This window comes from Prionailurus viverrinus, chromosome B1, assembly GCF_022837055.1.
Source record: "Prionailurus viverrinus isolate Anna chromosome B1, UM_Priviv_1.0, whole genome shotgun sequence".
NCBI lineage: Eukaryota > Metazoa > Chordata > Mammalia > Carnivora > Felidae > Prionailurus > Prionailurus viverrinus.
Window position 1 is genome coordinate 28,433,549 of NC_062564.1, and position 26,991 is coordinate 28,460,539.

Here is a 26,991-nt window from a genome sequence, read left to right on the forward strand (position 1 = left end):
GAATGGATAAAGAAGATGTGGTGTGTATACACACACACACACACACACACACACACACACACACACACACACGCAATGGAGTAGTGCTTGGCGATCAAAAAGAATGCAATCTTGCCATTTGCAGCAACATGGATGGAAGCAGAATATATTATGCTAAGCAAAATAAGTCAGGCAAAGAAAGACAAATATATGATCTCACTCCTATGTGGAATTTAAGAAAAAAAAAACAGATGAACATAAGGGAAGGGAAGCAAAAATAATACAAAAACAGAGAAGGAGACAAACCATTAAGAGACTCTTAAATACAGAGAACAAACTGAGGGTTGCTGGAGTGGAGGTGGGTGGGAGGATGGGCTAAAGGAGTGATGGGCATTAAGGAGGACACTTGTTGGGATGAGCACTAGGGTCTTATATGTAAGTGATGAATCACTAAATTCTATTCCTGAAATCATTATTACACTGTATATTAACTAACTTGGCTTTAAATTTTAAAAAAAAGATATGTTACAAACTTGGGAGCCAAGTATCAGTATCCTCCCTATCTCTTTCTTCATTCACAGCCGTATTGTAAGTAGAGTTTTAATCTATTTTCCTACGTCACCACCAATGCCTGTATTATGTCTGACTTCACCAACTCCAGTTTTACAGTTAAACAGGCAACCTTCAGGCTTCTACTATCTTTGCCATGTCCTTCTCCTCACAAACTTGCTCCTCTTTTCCATAATTATATCTCGGGACCAAAAATTCTCCTTCCTGTTTCAGTATTCCAGGGCAGCTTTCACTCTGATATAAGGGAGGATCTCTCTAGCAAAATCTCCTATCTAAGCAAAAGAGTCAAGAACATGGCCTTGGAGATTTCTTTGTGATAATCAACATGCAACAAACCCCAGGCAGGGTAAAAATGGGAGGTTTTGGGTCACCTGGGTGGCTCAGTCGATTAAGCATCTGACTTTGGCTCAGGTCCTGATCTCACGGCTCTTGAGTTCGAGCCCCGTGTTGGGCTCTGTGCTGACAGTGCAGAGCCTGCTTAAGATTCTCTCTCTCCCTATCTTCCTCTCACTCGTGCACATGCACATGCACTGTCTGTCTCTCTCAAAATAAATAAACTTAAAAAAAAAAAAGGTGGGAGGTCTTGAGTTATTCGTAGGATAGTTCTAAAACGGAGTTATACCAGGACAGGGAAAAGAGGGAGAATGAGCCTAATGCATTGAGGTTTAGGGAGGGCAGGAAGGCCAAGTACAGATGCAAATGAGCCTATTTTCCAAGTGCAGGAATTATGCACTCTATTGGCAAACTGCTGCAGCTTGTTTCCTTATTCTCCTGGGGGTTAATTATATGACAAGTCTCAAAGCCAAAGAGAAAGTTCCTTCGAGTATATGTTGACCTGGGTTATCAGTTTCCCTTGTCTCCTTCTATTTGCTCAAATAATCAAGAATTAGAACCATAGCATCTGAGTGGTTAGGGATCTGATAAATCCTGTCCTCGAAGCATTAAATGACTTACCCAAGTCACACACTTGTTAAGGTCAGCTAGATTCTTAGGCCAACACTCTTGCTATTGCCTCAAACCAGGTCTCTGAAAGCTCTAGTACTGTACCAAAATCCAGTGGTACTTCCATGATTAATTTAAAAATATAAAGTAACACTTCACCAGGTAAGACACAGAGGCTGCATTTTAGCAGACAAAAACTGTTGACCCTTGAGCACATATTTGGACTACATAGGTTCACTTATATGCAGACTTTTTACAGTACAATTCTGTAAATGTATTTTCTCTTAGGATTTTCTTTTTCTTTTCAAGTAAGCTCTATGCCCAATGTGGGGCTTGAACTCATAACCCCAAGATCATGAGTCACATGTACTCTACCCACTGGGCCAGCCAGGTGACCTTCTCTTAGGATTTTGTTAGTAACACTTTCTTTTCTCCAGCATACTTTATTCTAAGGATTTGATATATAATACACATACAAGAAGCGCCCAGGTGATTCAGTCAGTTGAGCATCTGACTTTGGCTGAGGTCATGATCTCACAGTCCATGAGTTCAAGTCCCACATTGGGCTTGCTGCTGTCAGCACAGAGCCTACTTTGGATCCTCTGTTCACCCCCCCTTCTCTGTCCCTCCCCTGCTTGCACTGTCTCTCAAAAATAAAACATTAAAAAATATATACATAACACATTTATGAAATATGGTAATTGACTATTTATGTTATTGGTAAGGCTTCATGTCAAGGTTAACAGGAGGCTATTAGTTTTTAGGGAGTCAAAAGTTACACTCAGATTTTCCACTGCACAAAGTATCTGCACCCCTAACCCCCAAGTTGTCCAAGGGTCAACTGTATTGGCCTGGGCTTTCTAAGATCTTAGCTGACTCTCAGTTATGATGTTAATTAATAGTCACAAAACCTTGCTTGGTCTTAATTTCATCTATCAATGACATTTCAATAAGATGATCTATAAGCTGCCTCTATCATTATTATCTTTATATTGTGGTAAAAAATACATGACATTAAATTTACCAACCCAACCATTTCTACAGATACAGTTCTGTAGTTTTATGTATTTTCACTTTGTTGTACCACCCGTCTCCCAAACTTTTCTCCTGTCCTTAGACAACTCCCCATTTCTTTCTGCACCTAACCCCTGGCAACCACCATTCTACTTTTTGTTTTTCTGAGCTTGACTACTCTAGATACCTCATGTAAGTGGAAATCACATCAGGTACATCTTTTTGTGACTGGTTTATTTTACTTGGCATGATGTCCTCAAAATTCATCCATGCTATAACGTGTAAGAATGTCCTTTTAAGGCTGAAAAATATTTCATTGCACAGATATACACATTTTGTGTATTCATCTGTCTGTCAATGGACACTTGGGTTGCTTCTACCTCTGGGCTACTGTGAATAATGCTGCCATGAACACGATTATGCATGTAGGTTTGGTAGGTTTTCTTTTAATACAAAGAATTTAGCAAATTTTTTTGACTGAGTGTTAATAATCTAACACTACCTCCTGACCATGTGAAACTGATTTCCAGGATAAGAAATTAACCCGACAGTCTGTTCAATTTAACTAATATTTATATTTAAGCCTGCATGTTTCCTTACTAAGGCACCTGATATTATCTAGCACTTCATGAAAAAAATACCAACCAGTTTGATGAAATGAAAATCATTATCATCTACTGGCAGCTGGTAAGGACATGAGGCCCAATTCAACAGCTCCTTTGTGGTTTCACACAGAACAAACCAACCAACCTCCACATGCTTTGGACCCTAATATTTAATGACAACATAAGAGAATATTTTAAGTGTGGACTTTTAAAAGATTAACATCAAACAAAGGGAAGGGAAAAGGACAGAATTTACCTTATCATGGCGTATCATCAGCGATGTCTTTGAACCCAGAGCAGAAAGAATCCCAGCTATCTCTACGGCAATGTAACCCGCACCGACAATGACACTGCGACTAAAATGAGATAGAGGGTTAATATTTTTGTAAATAAACTTATTTTGGAATAGTTTTAGATTTACAGAAAACTTGAAAAGATAGCACAGAGACGTCCTGTATACACTCTGCCCAGTTTTTCTACAAGTTAACATCTTGCATAACCATGTATCAATCACCCCAACTAAGAAATTGGCATTGGTACACTGCTATTGACTAAACTCCAGGCTTTATTCAGACTTCACCAGTGTTTCCATTCATTTCCTTTTGCTGCTCCAAGATTCAATCCTGGATACTACATGGCAATTTTACATGGAAAATATCCCTTTGTAGAAGGGAAAAAGATTGTTAGTTGTTAAAAGTTCTTTAGCCTCATTTCTTCAGAGAGAAAACAAAACAAAAAAAAAAACCTTTGACACTAGAGATGATACCTCATGAGGGACCTTTGCACCTAAAACTAAAACTGGCAACATGCTCACCACAATTCTTCCCTGCTCAGAATTTCTCCTTGATCATTATTCAATTCTACCAATCTTTGCAATAGGTTAAAGGCCAATTAAAGCAAGCCATTTAAGTTGTCAGGTCTGAATTAAAACTAGACTCCCTGCATAAATTTTGGTCTAAGAAGGCATCTTAAACACTAGATAAATGCTGACGGAGGTCAGAATCAGTGGTGGAGAAGGTGATCCTGGGCCTAGAGCAACGAAGGGTACATCCAAGCTGCAGCCTACAAGGTAAGTGCGGAGCCATCCCATTCAAGGCTGGAGTTCTTGAACACTTTAAGCACAGTCCTCAAACATCATTATAATGCTTGGATAAGAAGTAAACCATCTGGGGGCACCTGGGTGGCTCAGTCGGTTAAGCGTCCGACTTTGGCTCAAGTCATGATCTCATGGTTGGTGAGTTCAAGCCCAGGGTTGGGCTCTGGGCTGACAGCTCAGAGCCTGGAGCCTGCTTTGGATTCCATGTCTCCTTCTCTCTCTGCCTCTCTCCTGCTCACACACACACACACACACACACACACACACACACACACTCTCTGTCTCGCTCTCTCTGTCTGTCTCTCTCTCTCTCTCTCTCTCTCTAAAAAATAAACATTAAAAAAATTTTTTAAAGACATGGGCCATCTGGGAAGAACAAAGGAAACTCTTCTTTACCACCTTCTAATGGTAAGGTATCCATGTGGTGAGTCTGTGCCATCAGAAGGCTCTGATCTAGATAGAGGATGAAGTGTGAACCCAAATGGTTGCAAGTCAGCTTATCTCACAACCCAGGATTTGACAAGAGAAATGTTTACATAGCCTGGAAACCAACGAACAGTTCTTCTTCCAGTGCTACCTCCCTCTTTTCTACTCTACTTGATCTCTTCTCCTTTCTTTGGGTCTTCCTTCCCCTTCTTCTTTCCCTTACCCATTTTTCTTCCCCAAACACTTATTATTACTACTTTGGTTAAGCATTGCACTAGGCGGGGTGGGTAGCAGCTCCCACCCTGGAGGAATTCCTGAGGGGAGACACGTGCCGGCATGTGCCAAAGCACAGAGTCACCAGTTAGTGTGTGCAGGGTCGAGGACTCAGAAAACACTCTGGATTCCTGAAAGATGAGTAGCTCCTACAGGAGTGAGGATATTTCTAAGCAGAGGGGACATATAAGAAACAGGTGTAAACAAGCTGGCTTCTTCAGAGAACTGTGACCTCAGTGTTTTGCTCTCAGCTCCCAGAGGCACCTCTCTTCTACCTCTTACCACTTTAGTATCCCCCAGAAATGATCTTATATCCTCCAAGTTCCCAGAGCATGTCTCATTGTTTATGGCCCTTGGAACGACTTGGACCACAACATTCCACAGGTCGATGCCCCGGCCTCCATCCAACCATAAGTGCAATGAGGGAGTGCCTGGGTGGTTCAGTTGGTTAAGCATCTGGCTCTTGATTTCAGCTCAGATTATGATCTCACAGTTCATGGGTTCAAGCCACGTGCCGGGTTCTGTGCTGACAGTGCAGAGCCTGCTTGAGATTCTCCTTCTCTCCCTCTGTCAGAATAAATAAACTTTAAAAAAAAAGCCCAATGAGGGCAAAAACTGAATCATACAGCCCATAGCACAGGGTACCTTACCTACAGAATCTGTTCTTTCTTCAATTACTTACTTACCAAATTAACAATGATAAAGGACTCTTACAAAAAGAAGAAAAAAAAATTGTTCATTCAGTTCCTATGTTCCCCGAGTCTTTTGTTTCTAAAATGCATAAATTCATTTATTAAATTTGTATTGGTAGCATTAAAAAAATTTTTTTAATGTTTATTTTTGAGAGAGAGACAGAGTGTGAGGAGGAGAGGGGCAGAGAGAGAGGGAGACACAGAATTTGAAACAGCCTCCAGGCCTGAGCTGTCAGTGCAGAGCCCAACACAGGGCTTGAACTCATGAACCACAAGGTCGTGACCTGAGCCAAAGTCGTACGCTCAACTGACTGAGCCACCCAGGCACCCCGCTAGCATTTTTTTAAATGTTTATTTTTGAGAGGGAGAACATGAGCAGAGGAGGGACAGAGAAAGAATTCCAAGCAGGCTCCACACTGTCAGGGCAGCACCCAGCATGGGGCTCGATCTCGTGTACCATGAGATTATGACGTGAGCTGAAATCAAGAGTCCAACGCTTAACCAACTGAGCCACCCAGGCACCCCTAAATCATTTATATAAAATTTTTAATGGACAAGTATCTATAAAGAAGCTTCTCTGAGGGTGAGTCTAGATTGACTTACATCATCCAAACATGACAAGTCATGACCACATTTATGGGAACATTCTCACATGTGTCATCATTCAAATCTAAAACCAAACAGTACAGGGTGGATTGTGAGGGAAGAAAAGCTGTTCTCTAACATAGTTGTATGCCCTGCAGACAGCAAATCTAAAAAGACTGTGCTTTTCTCAAAGCCAGAAGATGGCCTGATCCAAATATCTTAATGGGAGGTTTTCACTGCAGCTATGGAACTGCAGAGAAGCCCTCCTGCCCCTTATTAACTGTGGCTCCAGATCATTAAAGGTAAAGGCATAGACATGGATCATTAGTCACCCTCCACGAAGGCCTTTAGAAAAACACAGGATTAAGACCTCAACTGGACTGGCAGCACCACTGAGGGAGCAGCAGAATTGAGCAATACTGATTCCAGCGTGAGTGCTACTCAGAAGGGGACAAAGGCCAGTCCCTGGGCCAAAAGGGTCCCTCCTCCAGCCCCTACGTGTCCTTGCTTATCAGGAGTGAAAGGAAGCTCCCTCTGTCTAGAAAACCTGCAACTGGCAGCTTCTTCAAATTAGAGAAACAATCTTCCTCAGTATATTTTTTTCTCTATGTATCTAAATCCATGACAAATGTATACTAAGGTTTTGGACAAACACACATAAAGGACAAATTCAGAAAACCTATTTTTTTGTGACAGTGACAAAGCCTTCATTCATGGAGATTCCCTTTGCACTTGCTGCTTTGGAAACCAGAATCAGTTACTTGAGACGCATTATCACTTGATGCTGTATCCAGGTGAAGAAAGAAGATCATTTTAGGACTTTACTATTTATTCTCCAAAACCACCCTTTATTTGATTCTGGTCCAAAAAAGTGCAATGAAAGATCCAAGTCGTTCACTGGGGTATTAGTGGATGAGATACCCAAAGTTGTAAAAAGAGAAGTAGGAGAAGACAATTCAAGGAATGCCTGCATTTAATGGTTGGGAAGGGGAGGAAGAAGAAATGTTAGCTAGAGAGACTGAGGAAGAAGGAACACTGAGGTTGGGAAGGAAACCAACTTACCCAGGCAATTCTTCCAGTTGGAAAAATCCATCACTGGTAATTCCTAGGCTGGCACCTATATAGGAAAATTCAATACAGATCACATAGACTGAGCTTCCTCTTGTAAAACGACATCAACGTTTTGTACAGGACCCGGACATTTTCTCAGCCATCACATTCTGTTCAACAAGTTTTATCCAAGTTTCCACTTTGGGAACCTCCCAACCCAGTCTTCCCTGAGTGCACATTTTTGTTCTGTCTAGGAATAAAAAAAGAGCAGTAACAACCACCTTTAACATTTCTCTGAGGAACTAGGATCTTCTTGGCTGTCATGAATAGACTCTGTCAGCTCTGCTTTGCTCTCCTGCCCCTTGGCTCAGCCTCAACCCTCTTCTCCATTTTTCTTCAAAAGTTTCAACCAACTCTTCCCTCACTGCAGATGACTTCCAAATATCCTAGTTGTGACCTTCTCCCTAAGTTCCAGTCCCATATTTCTAACTGCCCTGCCATATAATTCTACTTTGCCTCAAACTCAGTACGTTTAGAACTAAACCTTATGTTCCAACCGTATCCCTCTCTCAAGTTCACCAGTTCAGTTAAATGGACCACCTTCCACCAATAATCCAAATGAAGTCCTAAGTTGTCAATCTGTGATTCCTTCTCTCAAGGGTCCGCCACAATATCTAATCAGCCTGGGTAGCTCAGTCGGTTAAGTGTCCAATTTTGGCTCAGGTCACGATCTCACGGTTCGTGGGTTTGAGCCCCACGTCAGGCTTGCTGCTGTCAGCACAAGAGCCTGCTTCAGATCCTCTGTCTCTCTCTGTCTCTCTGCCCCTCCCCTGAGCTTTCTCTCTCTCAAAAATAAATATTTAAGAAAAAAAAAATGCACTTTGCTAAATTCAAGGCACCATGATGAAAGAACACATCCTAATTTCAGGTGTGATGAATATGCTTTTTGTAATGTGTCCTGAAATACAGTACCTGACTCTCCCTTCTCAGAGTCTGTTATGCCCGTTCTCTTCTCTGATGCTGGCGTGGAACAGTGGCTCAGTTAACTGTCTGCAGAACTGAGCTTTTCCCATATAGGTCAGATGTTAATGCTGGGCTTCGTAACCATGTCTTCACCCCCTGTACATTCTACTGTGACAGCTTCCTAAACTGATCTCCCTCCGCTGTAAGTCACTGTCAGATTAGTTTTCTAAAATTATCACTTAGATCTTGTCACTACCCTATTTATAAGCTAACCATTATTTGACCCAGTTGTCATGAATTATAGATTCCTTCACTTAACTCTGTAAGTCTCCACAATTTGGCCCTGACCCTCTTCCAGTCTCAGCTTAATGAATTTGCCCCCAGAACTTCAGTGCTGGAAAAACTGATTCCTTCGAAGACATCTTTATTACCCACTGGTTCTTTTGGTCTTCCTCTTCTTCAGCATATACCGCTCAGTGTGTGAGCCCCTTTCCTGGTAAGTTGTTTTGCTTTATGCCATCCCTTAGTAATCTGTCCCACCTGTGAACAACCCAAGGCTCACTGTCTAGAAAACACCATCTAGGGGAGTATCTGGGGGGCTCAGTCAGTTAAGTGTCCAACTTGAGCCAGGTCATGATCTCATGGTTCATGAGTTCGAGCCCCCGCATCAGGCTCTGTGCTAACAGCTTGGAATGTGGACCTTGCTTCAGATTCTGTGTCTCCCTCTCTTTCGGCCCCTCCCCTGCTCTCTCTCTCTCAAAAATAAAGCTTTGAAAGAAAGAAAGAAAGAAAGAAAGAAAGAAAGAGAACAAAACTTGGAACATTTACCTTTTATTTCTTTGCATTTGTTTTTATTACAGGTTTTAAATTAATAAATGTATGTATCTTAAAAATCCAAAAAGCACAACAGAGCATCTAGTGAAAAGCAGAAGTCCTTCCCACCCTCAACCTCTAGGACCCTCAGAGAGTCAGCATGACAGGGCTTAGAGTATCCTTCCACAGATATTCCAGTGTGTGTATAGTCTCCCTGCCTTTTCAGAAATTTCAGAAAGACACAAATTGGAGCATACTACACATGCTGTTCCACACCTTGCTTTTTTGACTTATCAATCCTGGAGACTGTTTCATATTAGGATGCTTATGTCCAATCTTCCCAACTAAATTTTAAGGTACTTGAGAACAGCATCTTACTATCTTTTATGGTAGTTGTTCTTGACCTTTTGGGAGTCATGAACCCCCTTTAAAAACCGGTGGCAAGTTTTGGATCCTCTCCCCAGAGAGAATAAAACACAAAAATGCACATACGCTCAAAATTTCCCATATAAATTCAGATTGGTCACGAGTCTTCTGGAGCCAATCCAGGGAGAATACAGAATATGTATAAGCTATGATCACCACCCAGAAAGACCTTATAATCTAGTTGGGGAGAAAGACATGAACAATGTTTCTTATGTCAGAATAAGGCAGTATGTTCATGGCTCATCCCTGTGTGCACAAAATGCAAGAGCAAATATGACTACCTGAAAATACTTACTACTTTAATTCTAGAATTCTCTATGTAAGAAAACTGCACACAGAGGCTTAATAGGTAATTAAGTTTCATCCCTACAAGATTTCACTCCCTTGAACAAGAGTAACTCAAGACCTGTCTTGTAAATAACAATCCACGTGACAAATTCAGGCAGATGACAATCTCTGCCATGCTGAGAAGGAAAGGAAGAGACTCTTTGCTGATTTTTCTTCCTGTGTTACTTGTAGTATGTATGCGTTTGGAGCTGGAAGAAATATCTTTCTTCACCCCATCATGAGCTACCACTTACCCCAATTACATCTAGGTTCTGCAGAGACTTTCTCTCATGGCTGTGTGGCCTTGTCCAAGAGAAAGAACTGGTATAGGCATATCCCCTAGCATGGCTTGTAAGGTTGAAGACAACAGTAAACTCCTCTTGACTCTTACCAATAAGCATTTGCCTTCAGAAGACTCACCAGGGATCTCGCTCTCCTGAGGACGAGAGGGCACGCCACCAGTGGCAATCAGGATGTGAGGAGCAGTGTATTTGTTCCCACTGACTTCTACTGTGGGCTTGGGATCACTTGTGAATGCTGCATGGCCATGGATGATTTCTATATGGGACTGGAAAAGGAACCGTGACATCGACATTAGCCTGTTCTCAACATAAAAAGACCTGTGGCAACTTATCAGCTCTTTCCATTTCTCTACAGAGGATTTGGATTTTACATTTACCAATACCAAGACAGCTCTCTAATGTTTTAAGTTTCTGCAGAACTTCTGTTAATTGATACTTAGGTAAGGGGGTTGCCAGTTGATTGCTGGAAGTGTACCTTAAGAAGATGCTATCTTGGGCCAAAATCCAGAGACTGAAAAATAAAAACATGTGCAAATCACCTCCACAAGGAAAAACGCTACATCCTTGTCCCCGGGAATTGAGGGAGAAGGTCTTCCTCACTTGCAATGAAATCACACTGAAGAATGGCGTGTCTGGAGGAGGGACAGAAGGCCGAGAAAGACAAAGGATAAAGGTGAAGGGAGTAGACGCAAAAGAGGGATATTTTGGCCAAGGGAGGAAAATGCAGTGCTTCTGTTTTCCTAAACAAAATGGAAGAATACCAGAAACATGACAATGAAGTTCGATGCTAGAGATGTTGAGAATGCAGACTCTGGCATCCTCTGAGCCAGGGCCTCCATCTAGGGACTGCTGGCAAGCTTCTGAAGCCATGATACGTGCATTGGCAAGCAAATGTGGGCAACTTACCAGGATAATGGAATCATGGAAGCCTGATCACAAAATAGCATGTTTTAACATTTTGGAACATGCTTGGTTCTGAATTATTTCCTCCTTTCCAAACAGCCCTTCAGGCCTGTTTTATAGATGCCCTGCTTTAGCCAAGCTGACTTGAGATCAATGCCAGCAGAAGCCACAAGAGAAACCTTCCTTCAGAAGACAAAAAGGGTATGGGTCAACCCCCAATAACAATCATCTGGGGGAGGAACTGATACAATGTTTATTTTCATTTCCTAAGATATTTGACAGAAGGTTTCCTTTCCTCTTCAGAATTTCTGCATCATCTGTAAGTAATTCCTTTCCCATAAGGTCACACATAGTTAAGTTTTATGACACCAAGATTTGTTTGGTTTTGTTTTTTGCTGTTTTCTGAGTGATTTTCCTGTCTCTTCTGCAAAAGTATTTTAGCTTGCTCCATTTAAAAAAAAAAATTGATGTGGATGTTTTAGTATAGTGAGTGGTACCTCTACGCTCATGTCTAACAGCCTTAAAATCTCTTGTCACCAGTGTAGAGGGCACTGAAGGCCCCAAATATTTCTCCCTTGAATTGGGGAGTAAGGTCAGAAAATATCACCCTCCAAAAAATAAACCTAATGAATAAGAATTGACATAAAAATATATGAGGCTAGCCATCTATAGAAGTAACTCATCCTAAAAATTGATTTATAAACATGCTGCCATGGGACTATGGTAGCCCAAGTATCACTAAGAATCTACAGATTTAAATATAATCCAAGCTGTGCAGAAATCTTAGAAACTGCAAAGTGAAACCACAAAGGCAAACGAAGGGTGGTGGGAAATATGCTGTCAAGAAAAGGCACAGCTGGAAGGTGCACCATTTATCAATGCCACCAGCAGTCCTGAGTTGAAGAAGTACGACACCTAAGCACTAAAGCAGAAAAAGCCTCAGACTAACAAAGGACCATATAGATTTGCTAAAGGCAAACACACCCTTGCCCGGTGTTCTTAGGCAAAGTAATCAGACTTCATTCACAGAAGCAACTGTCTGAACCATAATTTGGTGTCTTGAGCAGATCTAGTCACCAAGGACGAGGTTGCTGTGAACAAATGAACGACAGCTTTCCAGCCAGACGGTACTTCTGATTTTAATGAATTAACTAGCATATTGTTGTGTACATCAGTCTCTTGTGTTTTTGGTTTCTGGAACTAACTGGAGGGCCAGACCTACTCAAGGTACAGCCATGCTGTGACACCTGGTCCACCAATCATAGCATGCACTGCCCGCTCTGTAGAAAAAAGACTGGCCAGGGGTGCCTGGGTGGCTCAGTCAGTTAAGTGTCTGACTCTTGATTTCAGTTCAGGTCATGATTTCACAGTTTTGTGGGTTCAAGCCCCGCGTTGCTTGACATGTTGACTACACGGAGCCTGCCTAGGATTCTCTGTCTCTGTCTCTTTCTCTGCCCCTTCCCCACTTGCACTCAGTCTCTCTCAAAATAAATAAATTTTAAAAACAAGAAAAAAGAAAAAAGACTGGCTTACTGAGACATACACTTCTGTTCTGGCAGGTCAACCTAAAATCATTAATTGCAAAAGAAATAAAAGAAACAAGAGATATGTGTGAAGGTTGTGTTTTTGTCTGGTCAGATTAGTAGCATACTCCAACAAAGAATAACTCCTTCTTCAGAGTTCCCAGCACACTCACCTTGGTTAGGTTATTTTGATAGATGGTATTCAGGCGGCTCACATAGGCATCACGCTTTTCCTTTATAACACTGTAATGAAACTTAAGTCAGTACTGAGAAACAAAATTCTCTTCTTTCAGTTAGTGAGTAGGGCACCTGTCCCTGAACGCCCCTATCAGCAGAGAATGACACACACACAGAAGAGTCAATAAGAACCCCATGAGTGAGTATCTCTGAAGGCAGTCACCCCTTTCCCCTGCCAAACGCAGAGAACCCTCATTCTACTCCAAGGAGAATGTTCGGTAGGCACCCACAATATGTAAATGTTTTTCTGCAAAGAAGATAAGGACAGCTGCTTTGGCACAGTGCCTAAGTACTTGGTGGCCACTCAATAAATATTTGTTGAATAAATGAATGATTTTGCTAAAATTCTGAAAATTTGATGGCTTCTACATGTTTATGGCAGTTCCTTAAAGAGTTAAACACAGAATTGCCATTTGACCCAGCAATTTCATTTCTAGGTACAAACCTAAAAGAAATGAAACCAGGGATTTGTAGGTCAAGCATTATTCACAGTAGATAAAAGGTGAAAACAACCTAGAAGTCCCCTGAAGGATGAATGACTAGACAAAATGTGGTATGCACACAAGGGACTAGTATGCAGCCTTAAAAAGGAATGAAACTCTGAAACATGTCACAACATGCATGAATTCTGAAAACATTATGCTAAGTGAAATAAGCCGGGGGTAAAAGAACAAATATCATACAAAGTACCTAAAACAGGCAAATTCATAGAGACAGAAAGTACACGAGTGATCCCAGGGGCTGGGGGGAGGAGCTGAGGACATATTGTTCAATGAACACATTGTTTCTGTTATGGATGGTGGAAAAGTTCTCAAAATGGATGGTGGTGATAGCTGTACAACACTATGAATATAACTTAATGGCCCTGTACTGACAACTTAAAAATAGCTAAAATGGACTTTGTGTATTTGAAAACCATTTTATTGAGGTACGACTGACATACAAAAAACAGTACATATTTCCTATATATAACTTGGTGAGTTTAGAGATAAGTATGTATCTCTAAAACCATCATCACAATTAAGGCCACAAATATAGCCATGACCTCCAAAAGTTTATGTTTTATATACTTTACCACAGGAACATCCTCCCAAAAAAGTTTATGGCTCATTTAATTATGAAAGAAAAATATTAATATTGGTAAACAGAACCTCTAAGCATTAACACTTACCGCCAATTGAATTTACTCTCACAACTTTGAAAGCCATAATCAACATGATCGTGCATGAATTCAGAATGGACAGCCGTGTTCCACATTACCTGTAAAAAAAAAAAAAAAAAAAAAATCCCACAACAACAATAGTGCATGAGTCCTGAGGAAAAAAAGAAATCATGCACAAAAGGTAACCACATAAAAGCAGATAAAAATACTGAATTTTAAAATAAAAATAAAAGTAAACATTTTAAAAGAGAAAGTTCAGAAATATGACCAGACAGGTTTTATAGGGAGGCTACTGAAATGTTGGGGGATATTACTTCTATTAACTCCCTATTTTATAAACTCTATAAAAGCAGGATGTTATAAGACTCATAGTCCTTCCAGTAAAATTTATTACTGCTTACACCCTCTTTTTAACTTTCAGACTTCCTGAAGCCCTGTCTTTTGTGATTGGTGCTAGGAAACTGAATTGCATCTGTAGCTTTAAAGTAATTTAGAAGATGCTCTGAGATAAAGATGAGGACTGAAAACCTTAAGAGAATAAATCTCTATCACATACTCAGTACCTATGAACATGTCCTTGTAACGATGTGTGTAATTAGACATCTGGAACTCAAAGATTTGTTGCACATTTCTGTGGAATGCAGCCTGAAATCTGTAAAGACCTTTTATGCCAACTCATCATCAAGGTAACAGAATACAAGATAGCATCCAGAATTCTATATGACAAACTATCAGTTTTCTTTGTCAGACAAGCCTGAGACTCCATTTTTGACAAGTCTTTCATTCCTTCTTTGTACCGTTCTCTCTTTATGCCTAAAAATGAAGAACTGATGGCCCTGCTGGATTCTGTTTTTTTTTTTAAGTTTATTTTTATTTATCCTGAGAGATAAATAGCAAATGGGGGAGTGGCAGAGAGAGATGGAGACAGAATCCCAAGCAGGCTCCGGCTGTCAGCCCAGAGCCCAATGCAGAGCTCAAACTCACGAACTGTGAGATCATGGACTGAGCCGAAGAAAGAATTAGATGCTTAACCCACCAAACCACCCAGGCACCCTGTTTATTTTTCAATTGAGGTGAAACTCATTTAATATAGCATTAACCATTTTATCTGCTAGATGGTCTATCTTAATGCACATGAAAGGTTTCTTTGTACTACAAAATAAAATAGGTTATTTTAAGAAACATTACTATAGGGGCGCCTGGGTGGCTCAGTCAGTTGGGCGTACAACTTCAGCTCATGTCATGATCTCACAGTTCGTGAGTTCAAGCTCTGCATCAGGCTCTCTGCTATAAGCTCGGAGCCTGCTTTGGATCCTTTGTCTCCTTCATTCTCTGCCCCTTCCCTGCTCTCGCTCTCTCTCTCAAAATAAATAAACAAACAAACATTAAACAAAAAATTTTTAAAAGAAAAGAAACATCACTATACCTCATCTCCTCATGAGGGGCAATATTTATTTACTTCCAACTTGTATTATGTATGATGCTATAGCCTCAAACACTCTCTGGAGAAGGTGTTGTATATGAACCACATTGGGCTTCTAGGCTCATCCTAATGAGGGTAGTAGCAGGACTACCCATCTGATTCCTTCTGTGCTGCTACCCCACTCTACCCTCCTGGAGGGAAGTTACTCTAGGCTTCAACCTGTTCTAGAAAACAAGAGGCAATTACCAACTGAGCTTTAAGAATGCAAAAGCACTTTGAAGTCAGTAGAGCCCTATTAAAATATAAGGTAAATGTCCTGCACATGTGATAATAGAAGGAATAAATGAAACATAATATATGGCAACAGGGGCGCCTGGGTGACTCCGTCAGTTATGCGTCCAACTTCAGCTCATGTCATGACCTCATGGTTTGTGAGTTCAAGCCCTGCATTGGGCTCTGTGCTGACAGCTTGGGAGCCTGGAGCCTGCTTCGGATTCTGTGTCTCCCTCTCTGCTTCTCCCCTGTCTCTCTCTCTCTTTCTCTCAAAAATAAATAAACAAACAAACAAACAAACAAACAAACAAATAAATAAATAGTTTTTAATATACGGGAACAAAATATTACAAATTCAGGCCACTATGCCCAGGTAATATTTTTAAATAATGAGGTAGTGCCTATTAATGGATTAACTACCATAACTGGTTTAAACTACATCAGGGGCGCCTGGGTGGCGCAGTCGGTTAAGCGTCCGACTTCAGCCAGGTCACGATCTCGCGGTCCGTGAGTTCGAGCCCTGCGTCGGGCTCTGGGCTGATGGCTCAGAGCCTGGAGCCTGTTTCCGATTCTGTGTCTCCCTCTCTCTCTGCCCCCTCCCCCATTCATGCTCTGTCTCTCTCTGTCCCAAAAATAAATAAATGTTGGAAAAAAAAATTTTAACTACATAAAACCACCTTATAACTGATATACATAATTCATATATCATAACTGCATGACTTCAATTAGAACAGATTCCAAAATCTAAGACTAAGAAAAAAAATAACTGAGGAACTGTCCCACAGCAAAAAGGAAACTTTCCTATGATTAAAAAACACCTATCCACACTAGGGAACAGATTACAAAAAACCCTCCTGGAATTACTCTCTGTTATGTGTCACTGATGAGATTAGGAATATTTGCTTACCTGTTACCAAAAAAACACCAATTTAGAATGTAATCTCAGTAACAAAAGGTTGTCATCTGGGATTATAACATGTTTTGAAAGTACATTCAAATATGGAGTAAAATTATTTGCAAGTATAAGCAAGATGCAGCTTTGGAAATAAGAACTGCCATTTCTTCCTCTTCGTCACAGGTAAAGGACAAGTTCATTCAATGTAATCTGTACCACAGATACTAGGAGCAAATATCACCACAGTTAAGCGAATCCATGAGGCTACAGAATTGAATAAGAATACTTTAGAAGATTCCATTCAGTAATTTAGATTGAGAAAAAACAATTCTGTGCAGACGACCAGTCCTAACTACTAGACCTAGATATAATCTCATTCACTCACTCAAAAGAAATAAATCAACGCATTGCTTTATCAAATATGTGAAAGGAGTGTGGAAGAAGAAATAAAAATTCTACCTTTTTGGGTACACATCCAACATTCACCTAAAAAAAAAAAGGACAAATTTTAAGAATATTAAACTCAAACCATCAAACAAACCTGAAAGAAATGAACCCCAAGCATCAACCCAGGAGGCTTCCTTAAGTTCTAAGTCAAATTTACGGTACTTCCTTTTTTCTACTATGGAGTTAGAAAAGATATGAATATTCTTTTTCATATCTTGATGAGGCAGAGAATTTTAGTCATTAACATTTTTTCAAGAAAAGCAGTCACTGAGAAAGAGGGGGAAATAATTCCATGTCCAGGGGCTATGCAGTGCAGGGACCGTATCAGTAGGGAGGCGGGCAAAGCCTAAGCTTGTACAGAACCCAGAAGGAGAAAGCAGAAGAGAAATAGCAGAGGAGGTAAGAAAACCCACCAGCTGAATAAGGGCAACTGAAACATCTGAGCAGCTATTCTAGGGGATTTCTGGGAGACTTATCATGGCATATGCTGGGTAAAACATTCAGAATGCCCCTCTGAAAAAATCTCTAGCTGAAATCTACATAACTTTTCAGGACCAGAGGATAATGAAGAATCGAACAGTAAGGTTCATCCATGCTATTGTATGTATGTGTGTGTGTGTGTGTGTGTGTGTGTGTGTGTCCATGTTTATATGCTTGCAGAGACAGACCACAAATTTGATTCTTTTTTTTTAAAGAAATTATTTTTTTAACATTTATTTATTTTTGAGAGAGCGAACAGGGAAGGGGCAGAAAGAAAGGGAGAGAGAGAGTCCTAAGCAGGCTCTGCGATCATAGCGTGGAGCCAGACACAGGGCTCCAATCTCATGAACTGAGAGATTATGACCTGCGCCGAAATCAAGAGTAGGATGCTTAACCAACTGAGCCATCCAGGCACCCCCACACATTTGATTCTTAGTCTTCTAACAGCCAACACACAAAGGAAAACACAAATAGTTCTAAGATTTCACATAAAAACTAAGCAGCTGTTTTCAGAAAACAACTATTCGTACCCTTTATAGAGAAATTCTTCCCAGCAGTCCATGTAAACAAGCTGTGATATATGTTTACATATAAATTTTTGTTTAGATCTGTTTATTTCCTTTGATCACATGCTAAAATTTATAATATGGGGGGAAAAGCTAGGTTAAGAGTAAGACTAATTAGAATAGAGACCGTAATTAGAGACCCCTCAGCTCTGGAAATCTGCCATGTAATGTATATTCTAGATACCCTTTAACCTTATAAATACTGACTGGGAAGTGTTGGTGGCGTGTTGGCCACTACAACAAAGTTAAGAGATTTAAGTGAGGTCTCAACTGCAGATCCTTTAAAAAAAAATCAGCATGTTCACTCATGTCTATTGACAGAGTAAAGACTGAATATTTAAATACTGGTGCCTTCCAGACATAATTTACATCAGGTGCTTACAGCTCTGCTGATCATGACCATAAGGAACTAGACTCATTCCCTGTAAGCCCAAAGAATATAAGCCTACATCTTACAGAATATTTTCCGGGCACCCTGGGGTGAAATCTGAACTACATATGCACTTGCCAAGGGACTTTATTTGAAATGCTAGAGTAAAAGAAGCCCGTCCAAATCTCACTGAGACGTGGAATACTTGAAAAAGAAGGTCTTAAGAACAGTCACCTTCTATTCCTCTAGCTGTGCTACTTGCTAGCAGCATACCTCCTGCATTTTCATTTTAACACTCTTATTTCCTATTATTCTGCACTCAGGAATTATAAAAGAGTTATATTTTGTTTCTATGCAGTTTCAAGTTATCAGTCATTTGGAGGGTTTTTTCCTAGAAAGAGACAAGTCATATACTATCTAGTGGTAGACTTGGATTTTTTTTGAGATTATGCTACAATAAGGAGTCAGAAGGCAACAGAAGTAGGAACTCACAGGATTGAGAGAAGGGTGTAGAATTCAAGCCCAGCAAAATGAAGGACTCACACCTACAGCAGCGTTAAAAGCAGGCTATTCAGGAAGCACTTTCTACTAGCAATCAGAATAACGTATGACTTTCTCCCTCACTTTTCCTATGTGGTAGAGGAAAGGAAGATAGCTGAATCCCAGCTCCACGGTGGCAATGATTTTAGCATCAGACCTGCCTTTTCCAGCTCATTTGGCAGGCAAGGTGCTTCCCAGTCTTTTTTTTTTTTTTTTTAAAGGCCTGTCTGGGGGCACCTGGGTGGCTCAGTCGGTTAAGCGTCCGACTTTGGCTCGGGTCATGATCTCACGGTCCATGAGTTCGAGCCCCACATCGGGCTCTGTGCTGACAGCTCAGAGCCTGGAGCCTGCTTCAGATTCTGTGTCTCCCTCTCTCTCTGCCCCTCCCCCGTTCATGCTCTGTCTCTCTCTGTCTCAAAAATAAATAAACATTAAAAAAAAAATTAAAAAAAAAAGGCCTGTCTACATATTTTTTTAATTGAAGTGTGTTTATTTTTGAGACAGAGAGAGAGAGAGAGTAGGGGAGGGGCAGAGAGAAAGGGAGAGTAAAGCCTGACTCGGGGCTCAAATTCACTAACTGTGAGATCATGCCCTGAGCTGAAATCAAGAGTTGAGTGCTTAACTTATTTATTTTTTTAATGTTTATTTATTTATGGGAGAGACAAAGCTCACGAGCAGGGGAGGGGCAGAGAGAGAGAGGGGGAGAAAGAGAGAATCCCAAGCAGGCTGTGTGCTAAACAGATCCTGATGTGGGGACTTGATCCCACGAACTGTAAGATCATGACCTGAGCCGAAATCAAGAGTCAGTTAACCAACTGAGCCACCCAGGCACCCCCTCCCAGTCCCTCTATCCACAACTCTACACCCTGCAGTTCACTAAGAGGCTTCAACAAGGACAGACTACAAAATCAATGTCTCTAAAAGTAGAGATGATCTCAATATACTAAATACACTCCATTTGTCCTATAGTCAACTCTCTCCAACTTCCCAGGAACCTTTAAAAGCAATTTAAATCATCATAAAGCATGAAATGTTCTGAACCACTCTCACACATCATCAATTTACTCATGTACATTTGACACTATTTAAAAAGTTTGGAACATGTTTCTTCTAAGGCCCAAGATGGCCCGACTCACTGGTTTCAAGTGTTATGAATTTGATTTACTTTTTAGAAGTTTCTGCCTTTTTGACTTCTAAAATGTTTTAACTTGCAACTATTCATTCATTTGAAGTATTGATTAAGCATTCACTCGTGCCAGGCATTATGCAAAAAAGAAAGTGCTAAATGGATATAGTTAGTCCCTGCTCTCATGGAGCCTACTACTCCAACCACAGTCTCTCAGCCTATCAGAGCTGCTGGCTCAAGGGGCAGCAGCAGAATCACAACATTCCCTAAAATTTTCAAAGCCTTGGGCTAGAAATCAGAGGAAGAAAAAGGTGGAAAATGGTGACCTTTTTGGGTCAAAGAGTTTATATTCTAGCACAGTACACTTTGGATCTGTGGTTGGGGCTATGATTTTTTTTTTTTTTTTTTTTTTAGAGAGAGAGCCCTCACACATGCAACCAGGAGAGAAGTAAAGAAAGAAAGAGGGAGAGCGAGAAACCCAAGCAGGTTCCACACTGTCAGCCTGAGCCTGAGGTGGGGCTGGATCTCATGAACCTAACTGTGAGATCATGACCTGAGCTGAAATCAAGGGTCGATGCTTAACCTACTGAACCACCCAGGCAGCCCAGGGCTATGATTGAAGAGCCCGTGCCCTTGAAATACCACTCGCCCTATTTTGGCAGCTCCTAGTAATATGCCTCCAGGACTTTCCAATGGTTTTGGAAACCTAGTTACACTTCAGCACAACACTACAACTAGATGCCTCTTTGACTTAGAAGAAAACAGCAATTAGTAACCAACAGAGCTGTGGAAGCCAGGGGTGGAGAGCTATATATAGTCATGCTTCTTATTCTCTAGCTGATGAGTACATGAGTACATTCGGTTGGCAGAAAGAACACAAGTCTAGAGGCAGACAGACATGAGTTTGAATCCCAACCTTCCCTCCCACTTACTGCTGTTGGTGGGTAGGTTTCTAAATCTCTTGAGCTCAGTTTCTTATTCAATAAAATGGGAATGGTAATACATGATAGAGGTTTTGAGAAGATTCGAGAGATAATGCATTAAAAAAAGCACCTCTTTTCTAATTTATGATGGATCTGATGATGACACTGATGCTTCTGAATTATTTCTGCAGACTGCTGGATCCCCAACTTCACAAAAGGCTTACTGGAAAGAGAGGAGATAAATTCCCCGGGTGGCTTGCTCCCTTTCAGGAACAAATAAACTGGTGGCAGAAAGCTTGCCTCCCAGACTGAGACACCAGGGTGATGGGTTCTCAGGGCTTTGACCGCCCAGGGGTACCCACAGCTGATAAGACCTGAAACATACAATACTTTTCACCTGGCAAATTCCCCTGCAGAGCCCTCATTCCCCAGGGGGGCATTAACCAATGATAAGCCTCAGAGAAGTCTCGTGCACTCCTGACTACACTCAACGCCAGAGACACTCCAGTAGCCTTGCCTCCTTCGCAGTGTTACAATCCATCTCTAAGAACTCCCTATCCCCACCTTGTGTTCAGAAGCCCATTCAGTTGGTCGGCCAGCACTGGCTCACAGTGAAGACAGGGGCCTCTCCTGACAGGGACAGAACATGTGAAGAATCTGATGATACATGTGGAAAAACTCAGGAGCTTCACCATTTTTCTAGGCCAGCCCCTCTCACCTTCAATTCTGCTTAGATAGGTAAAAAAATCACATTGCCATGTCGATGGATTCAATCCATTAACAGTTGCACCGGTCAAAAAATGTCACCTGCACTCGATAGTAAATTTCCTTCTTCTGGTTCCCCACTTCTGTCTTTTACCCCAGAGTTGCCTAAAGTTTCCTGTTTTCCTTTTTTGCATCCCACAGTCTAGTTCAAGACTGGACTGAGGAAGGAGCATGTAGAATATGACGGACAAATCATCATCCACTAAGCAAAACCCTACCACTTCATCAACTCATTCTTTCAGCAACTCCATACTGAATACCTACTTAGTGCATGACTGACTGACTGTTCTAGGGGTTGGAATATGTAGGCGACCAGAACAAAGATCTCTGTCTTTGTTGAGTTTCATCAGCTTTACACCTGCAGTGACTAAATAGACCATTGGCCCTGTGCCTATACAACTCTGACACCAATTCTGAAGTGTGTGCTTTTTCCACACCATCAGGCAATTAACTCAATTCTGACACTATCTACCTGGAGACAGCATCAGCTCCCACAGGTTGAGGGCTCAGTCTTCCTGCCTCCTGCCCCTACTTCAGAGGCCAATCTCAAGTCCAGCAGTCACCTGTGCTTTCGACCAGCTCTTGGAGGTTCTGACAACCCTCTTCTTGGGCTGGATTAACTGCGAGAATGGCTCATGGAAATCAGAGGAACATTTTATTTACTAGATTACCAGCTTATTATAAAAGGATATAACCTTGGAACAGGCAGGTGGAAGAGATGCATAGGGCAAGGTATGTGGGAAGGCGTGGAGCTCCCACGGATATACCACCTCCCCTAGTTTCCATGTGTTTACCAACCCAGAAGCTTTCTGAACCCCATCCTTTCGGTTTTTACTGAAGCTCCTTTTTTTTTTTTTTCAATGTTTAGAGAGAGAGAGAGCACACATGAGCAGAGGAGGGGCAGAGTGAGGGAGAGAGAGAATCCTAACCAGGCTCCCCACAGAGCCCGAGGTGAGGCTCGAACTCATGAACCGGGAGATCATGGCCTGAGCCAAAACCGAGAGTTGGATGCTCAACTGAATGAGCCACCCCTGAGGAAGCTTCTCTTACACAGGAATGATTGATTAAGTCATTGACCACTAGTGATTGATTCAACCTCCAGGTCCTCTTCCTTCTCCCCTCCCAAGGGGCCAGGGGGATGGGCATGAAATCCAAGCCTCAAATCACAAGGTTGGTTCCCCAGACAACCAGCCCTCATCCTTAGTTCTTTCCAAAAGTCACCTCATTAACACCATTATCTCCTGCCCCCCCACCAAAAGAAATTGATCTATGATCCTACAGCCCAATTTAATATCAAATGTTGCAACACCCAGTGAATAATAAGTGGTTATCAATTATGACTGACTGGAATCCACTTACAAATGCCCAAGGTCTTTATATAAAATTCCTTTAATCCCACTCTACAAGAAACACTCTCTGTTATAACTTGTTCAAAGTACCTTTTATGAAGGGTAAAACCCTGTGAGGGATTCAGAGCCAGGCTTTCTTTTCTGGCCTGGCAGACTCAGGCAGATTTAGGCAGACAGCTAAATAGTATTATACTAAACCTTGTACAAAAAAATTAAATAATCGACAGGGTAAATCAAAAGACCAATTTCAACATTAGGATTTGCCTACTTCAACTAACCCCACCCTTTCTGATCACACCTTTATTTAGCACTTATGAACATAGGTGTGCCACACTTCATGAAACTCTAAACCCACAAAACAAACTAGGGTAATTTTCTGTTTTTGAGGACTGTCAGTACTGAAGGTATGATCTCCTTTTTGTAAATATCCATTTAAAAATGCATGCTCAGGGGCCCCTGAGTGGCTCAGTTAGTTAAGCATCCAACTCTTGATTTTGGCTCGTGGTTTATGAGAATGAACCCTGCATCGGGTTCTGTGCTAACGGCACACAGCTTGCTGGGGATTCTCTCTCTCTCTCTCTCTCTCTCTCTCTGCCCCTCCCCTGCTCATGCTTTTTCTCTCAAAATAAATAAACACTAAGAAAAATAAAAATGCATGCTCAACCTTGGGACATTATACTAAAATAAGGGAAATAAGCCAAATACTGCATGATTCCACTTATATGATATCTATTTTAAGTAATGTCTACATCCAACATGAGGCTTGAACTTACAACCCCAAGATCAAGAGTCACATGCTCCACCAACTAAGCTAGCCAGGTGCCCCTGAGATATCTAAAATAGTCACATTCATAGAACCAAAGAATGGAATGGTGGTTGCCAGGATCTAGGCAGGGGTGGGAGGGGAATGGGAAGTTACTAATCAACAGGCACAAATTTTCAGTCAAGCAGGATGAGTAAGTTCTAGAGATCCCGATGTACCACATTGTACCTATAGTCAATAATACTGTACTGTATGCTTAAAAATCTGTTAGGAGAGATTTCGCGTTAAGTGAAAGCTTTTAAAAAGCATGTTTTAGCCTTATGGAGATACAGACATCGTAATATCAAAGTGCACACTATCACCTTCAAGTTAGGTTGACTTACATGTTGCTAAGTAATGGTTTTCAGCCTAGATAAATACAGTCTTCTGAGCAGCCTGTTTCTCAGGCATCTTAAAACCTCCACTTCTGCTGGCATCTCCAATTGGCACCATACAGCACATTTCACAGTGACATTAATAATCAAGAACTTTACTAGGTACAATCTTCCAGTTATAAAATAAGTAAGTCATGGAGATGTAATGTATAGCATGGTACCTATAGTTGATATTACTATATTGCATTTTTGGAAGTTGCTAAGAGAGTAGATCTTAGAAGTTCTTATCACTGGGGCACCTAGGTGGCTCTCAGTTGGTTAAGTGTCTGACTCTTGATTTCAGCTCAGGTCATGATCTCACAGTTCATGACTTCAAGCCCCACATCGGGCTCTTCACAGACAGCACAGAGCCTGCTTGGGATTCTCTCTCTCCCCCTCTCTCTGCCCCTCTACCACTCATGTGCATGTGCTCTCTCTCTCTCTCTCTCTCTCTCAAAATAAACATTTTTTAAAAAGTTCTTATCACAAGAAAAAAAAGACTTGCTACTATGTATGGTGACAAGGTTAACTAGGCTTCTGATGGTGATCATTTCAGTTACACAAATATGGAATCATTATGCTGTACACCTAAACTAATGCAATGTTCTATGTCAACTATACCTCAATTTAAATAAAAAAGAATAGAAGGGGTTTGTCCTGGTAATCAACCCTTACTACCTACCCAACTCTGATTGGTGAGAACCACATGCCTATACCACAAGAACCCAGTTACTTTATCACAGAATCCATACACTCAGCAAGAACACTGTAACATGTGCTCCCACAGGCCCTGGGGCAAAGGGAATAGTAAGCTAGAAAGAATTTTTCCTCAAGTGAACTCTTCCCACGTCTGCGTAGGCAGAGAACTGAACCGCAGACACAAAGCTCCCAGAAGGTTCTCTTTCACCTTGGCTTTCGTCAATCTTTGCATTTCTCCTTGGTCTACATTTGATCATGAGAGAAGTACTACATTTTAACTTTTCGGAGATGCCAAAAACTGAATTCAAAGATCATCTACTTTTCTGCCCTGAGAAATGACTTAATTGCAGTAGGCAACAAGAGATTACTATCTTTAATTGATTCTAGGAAAAAAATAGAGGATTTCTTTCAGTTTCCCACTTTTAGCATCTAATACCTTAGTACTACAGTTTTGTTTTTTGGGTTTTTTTGTCTGATGGAGAAAAATAAAGATGAATTTAAAGATGGAATCATATTATTAGAGCTACGCATGCCTCTTGACCTGGTTTAGCCATTAGAAGTTTAGTAGCAACCCTGGTCCCTCTTGCTTCTTTCACTTTGAACTAAAAGAGATCAGAACATGCCACCCCAAAATATGCTATTTTGGCATACAGATTTTGAGCTGAAGATAATTAAGAAAGAGCAAAGGAGGACCTCTCTGCCACCTCCCTTTCTGCTTAAAAGCAAGGCAGAAATCTCCCTTTGTGAAGGTGTCCCCGACCCCTCTCCTGTACCAGGAGGAGAACCCTTATCACTAAAAATGGAAAGACAGCAAAGCAGAATCTGCACCAAAAAAACCTTATTAAAGTAACCTTTATCTTCTATTAGTTTCCCTCACATATTTACCTTCCCACAATTTACTGTTCCTAGAAGCCCAAACCCCCTTTCCTTTGTCTAGTCACTTCTCCACAATTTATCACGCTTTCTTATATTGATATCAAGCTCCCAGGCCTAAGTGCTCCTTTTCCCCCACTACTTCTCTGTGACAGTCCCACGTGCATGAGAAATAAACCCCTATTAATCTGCTTCTTGTTGGTCTGATTTGCAGATTCCAGCTATTGAACCTCAGAGGATAGAAGAAAAGTTTTTCCTCCCCTAGACAACACAATATGGGGCAAAGTCATCTCATACCTGAACTTAACAGCTTAAAAAATTCTGTCAAAGAAAAGATGAATTCTTAAGTACATGAACACACATCACTCATCTTGAAAACAGAAGTCTCCTTGGAAGGGGCCTACTCTATCAGATCACAGAATTAAAAAGGGGAAAAAAAAAGCCTCCTAGAAAAGAAAGAAAGACTGGGCACCTGGGTGGCTCAGTCGGTTGGCTGTCTGACTTTGGCTCAGGTCATGATCTCACGGTTCATGGGATCGAGCCCCATGTCGGAATCTGCTCTGACAGCAGGGAGCCTGCTTGAGATTCTCTCTCTCTCCCTCTCTCTGCCCTCCCATGCTCTCTCTCTCTCTCTCAAAAATAAACATAAAAAAGATTTATAATAGAAAAGGAAGACTGAAGAAGAGTCAGAAAATCAAGATAAATAGTCATACTGTATAGACAACCTTGGAGGCATAAAATTATGAAACCAGGAAATGACTCCAGGACCAAATTAATTGTCATCTAACCCACACAATTAACACGATTCACCAGATTCATCCTAATGCTTCATACAGTCCCTTCTTTGTATGAAGGCCTTACCATTGTGTCTGGCTCATGTTACACCAAAATCAAAATCAGAATGTAGCTCTTTAGGGGCGCCTGGGTGGCTCAGTTGGTTAGTGTCTCACTGTTGATTTTAGCTCAGGTCATGATCCCAGGGTCATGGGATCCAGCCTGCATTGGGCTCCACTCTGAGCATGCAGCCTGCTTGAGAGTCTCTCTCTCCCTCTGCCCCTCTCCCTGCTTGTGTTCTCTCTCTCTCTCAAACAAACAAACAAACAAAAAATAGAGATGTAAAAAAAATTTTTTTTTAACGTTTATTTGTTTTTGAGACAGAGAGAGAGACAGAGCATGAACGGGGGAGGAGCAGAGAGAG

General features: G+C 41.2%; 1 protein-coding gene across 1 annotated transcript in view; it reads right to left on the reverse strand.

The window, feature by feature from the left end:
• The window catches only part of GSR (glutathione-disulfide reductase), a 45,636-nt gene that overhangs the window by 13,351 nt on the left and 5,294 nt on the right, over window positions 1-26,991 (reverse strand). Inside the window, exons 2-7 of the mRNA XM_047855540.1 lie at window positions 16,939-16,965; window positions 13,898-13,986; window positions 12,663-12,732; window positions 10,182-10,329; window positions 7,245-7,299; window positions 3,367-3,466 (exon numbers count right to left, since the gene is read on the reverse strand). Coding sequence (XP_047711496.1) covers window positions 3,367-3,466; window positions 7,245-7,299; window positions 10,182-10,329; window positions 12,663-12,732; window positions 13,898-13,986; window positions 16,939-16,965 — 489 coding nt within the window. The remainder of the gene's footprint in view (window positions 1-3,366; window positions 3,467-7,244; window positions 7,300-10,181; window positions 10,330-12,662; window positions 12,733-13,897; window positions 13,987-16,938; window positions 16,966-26,991) is intronic.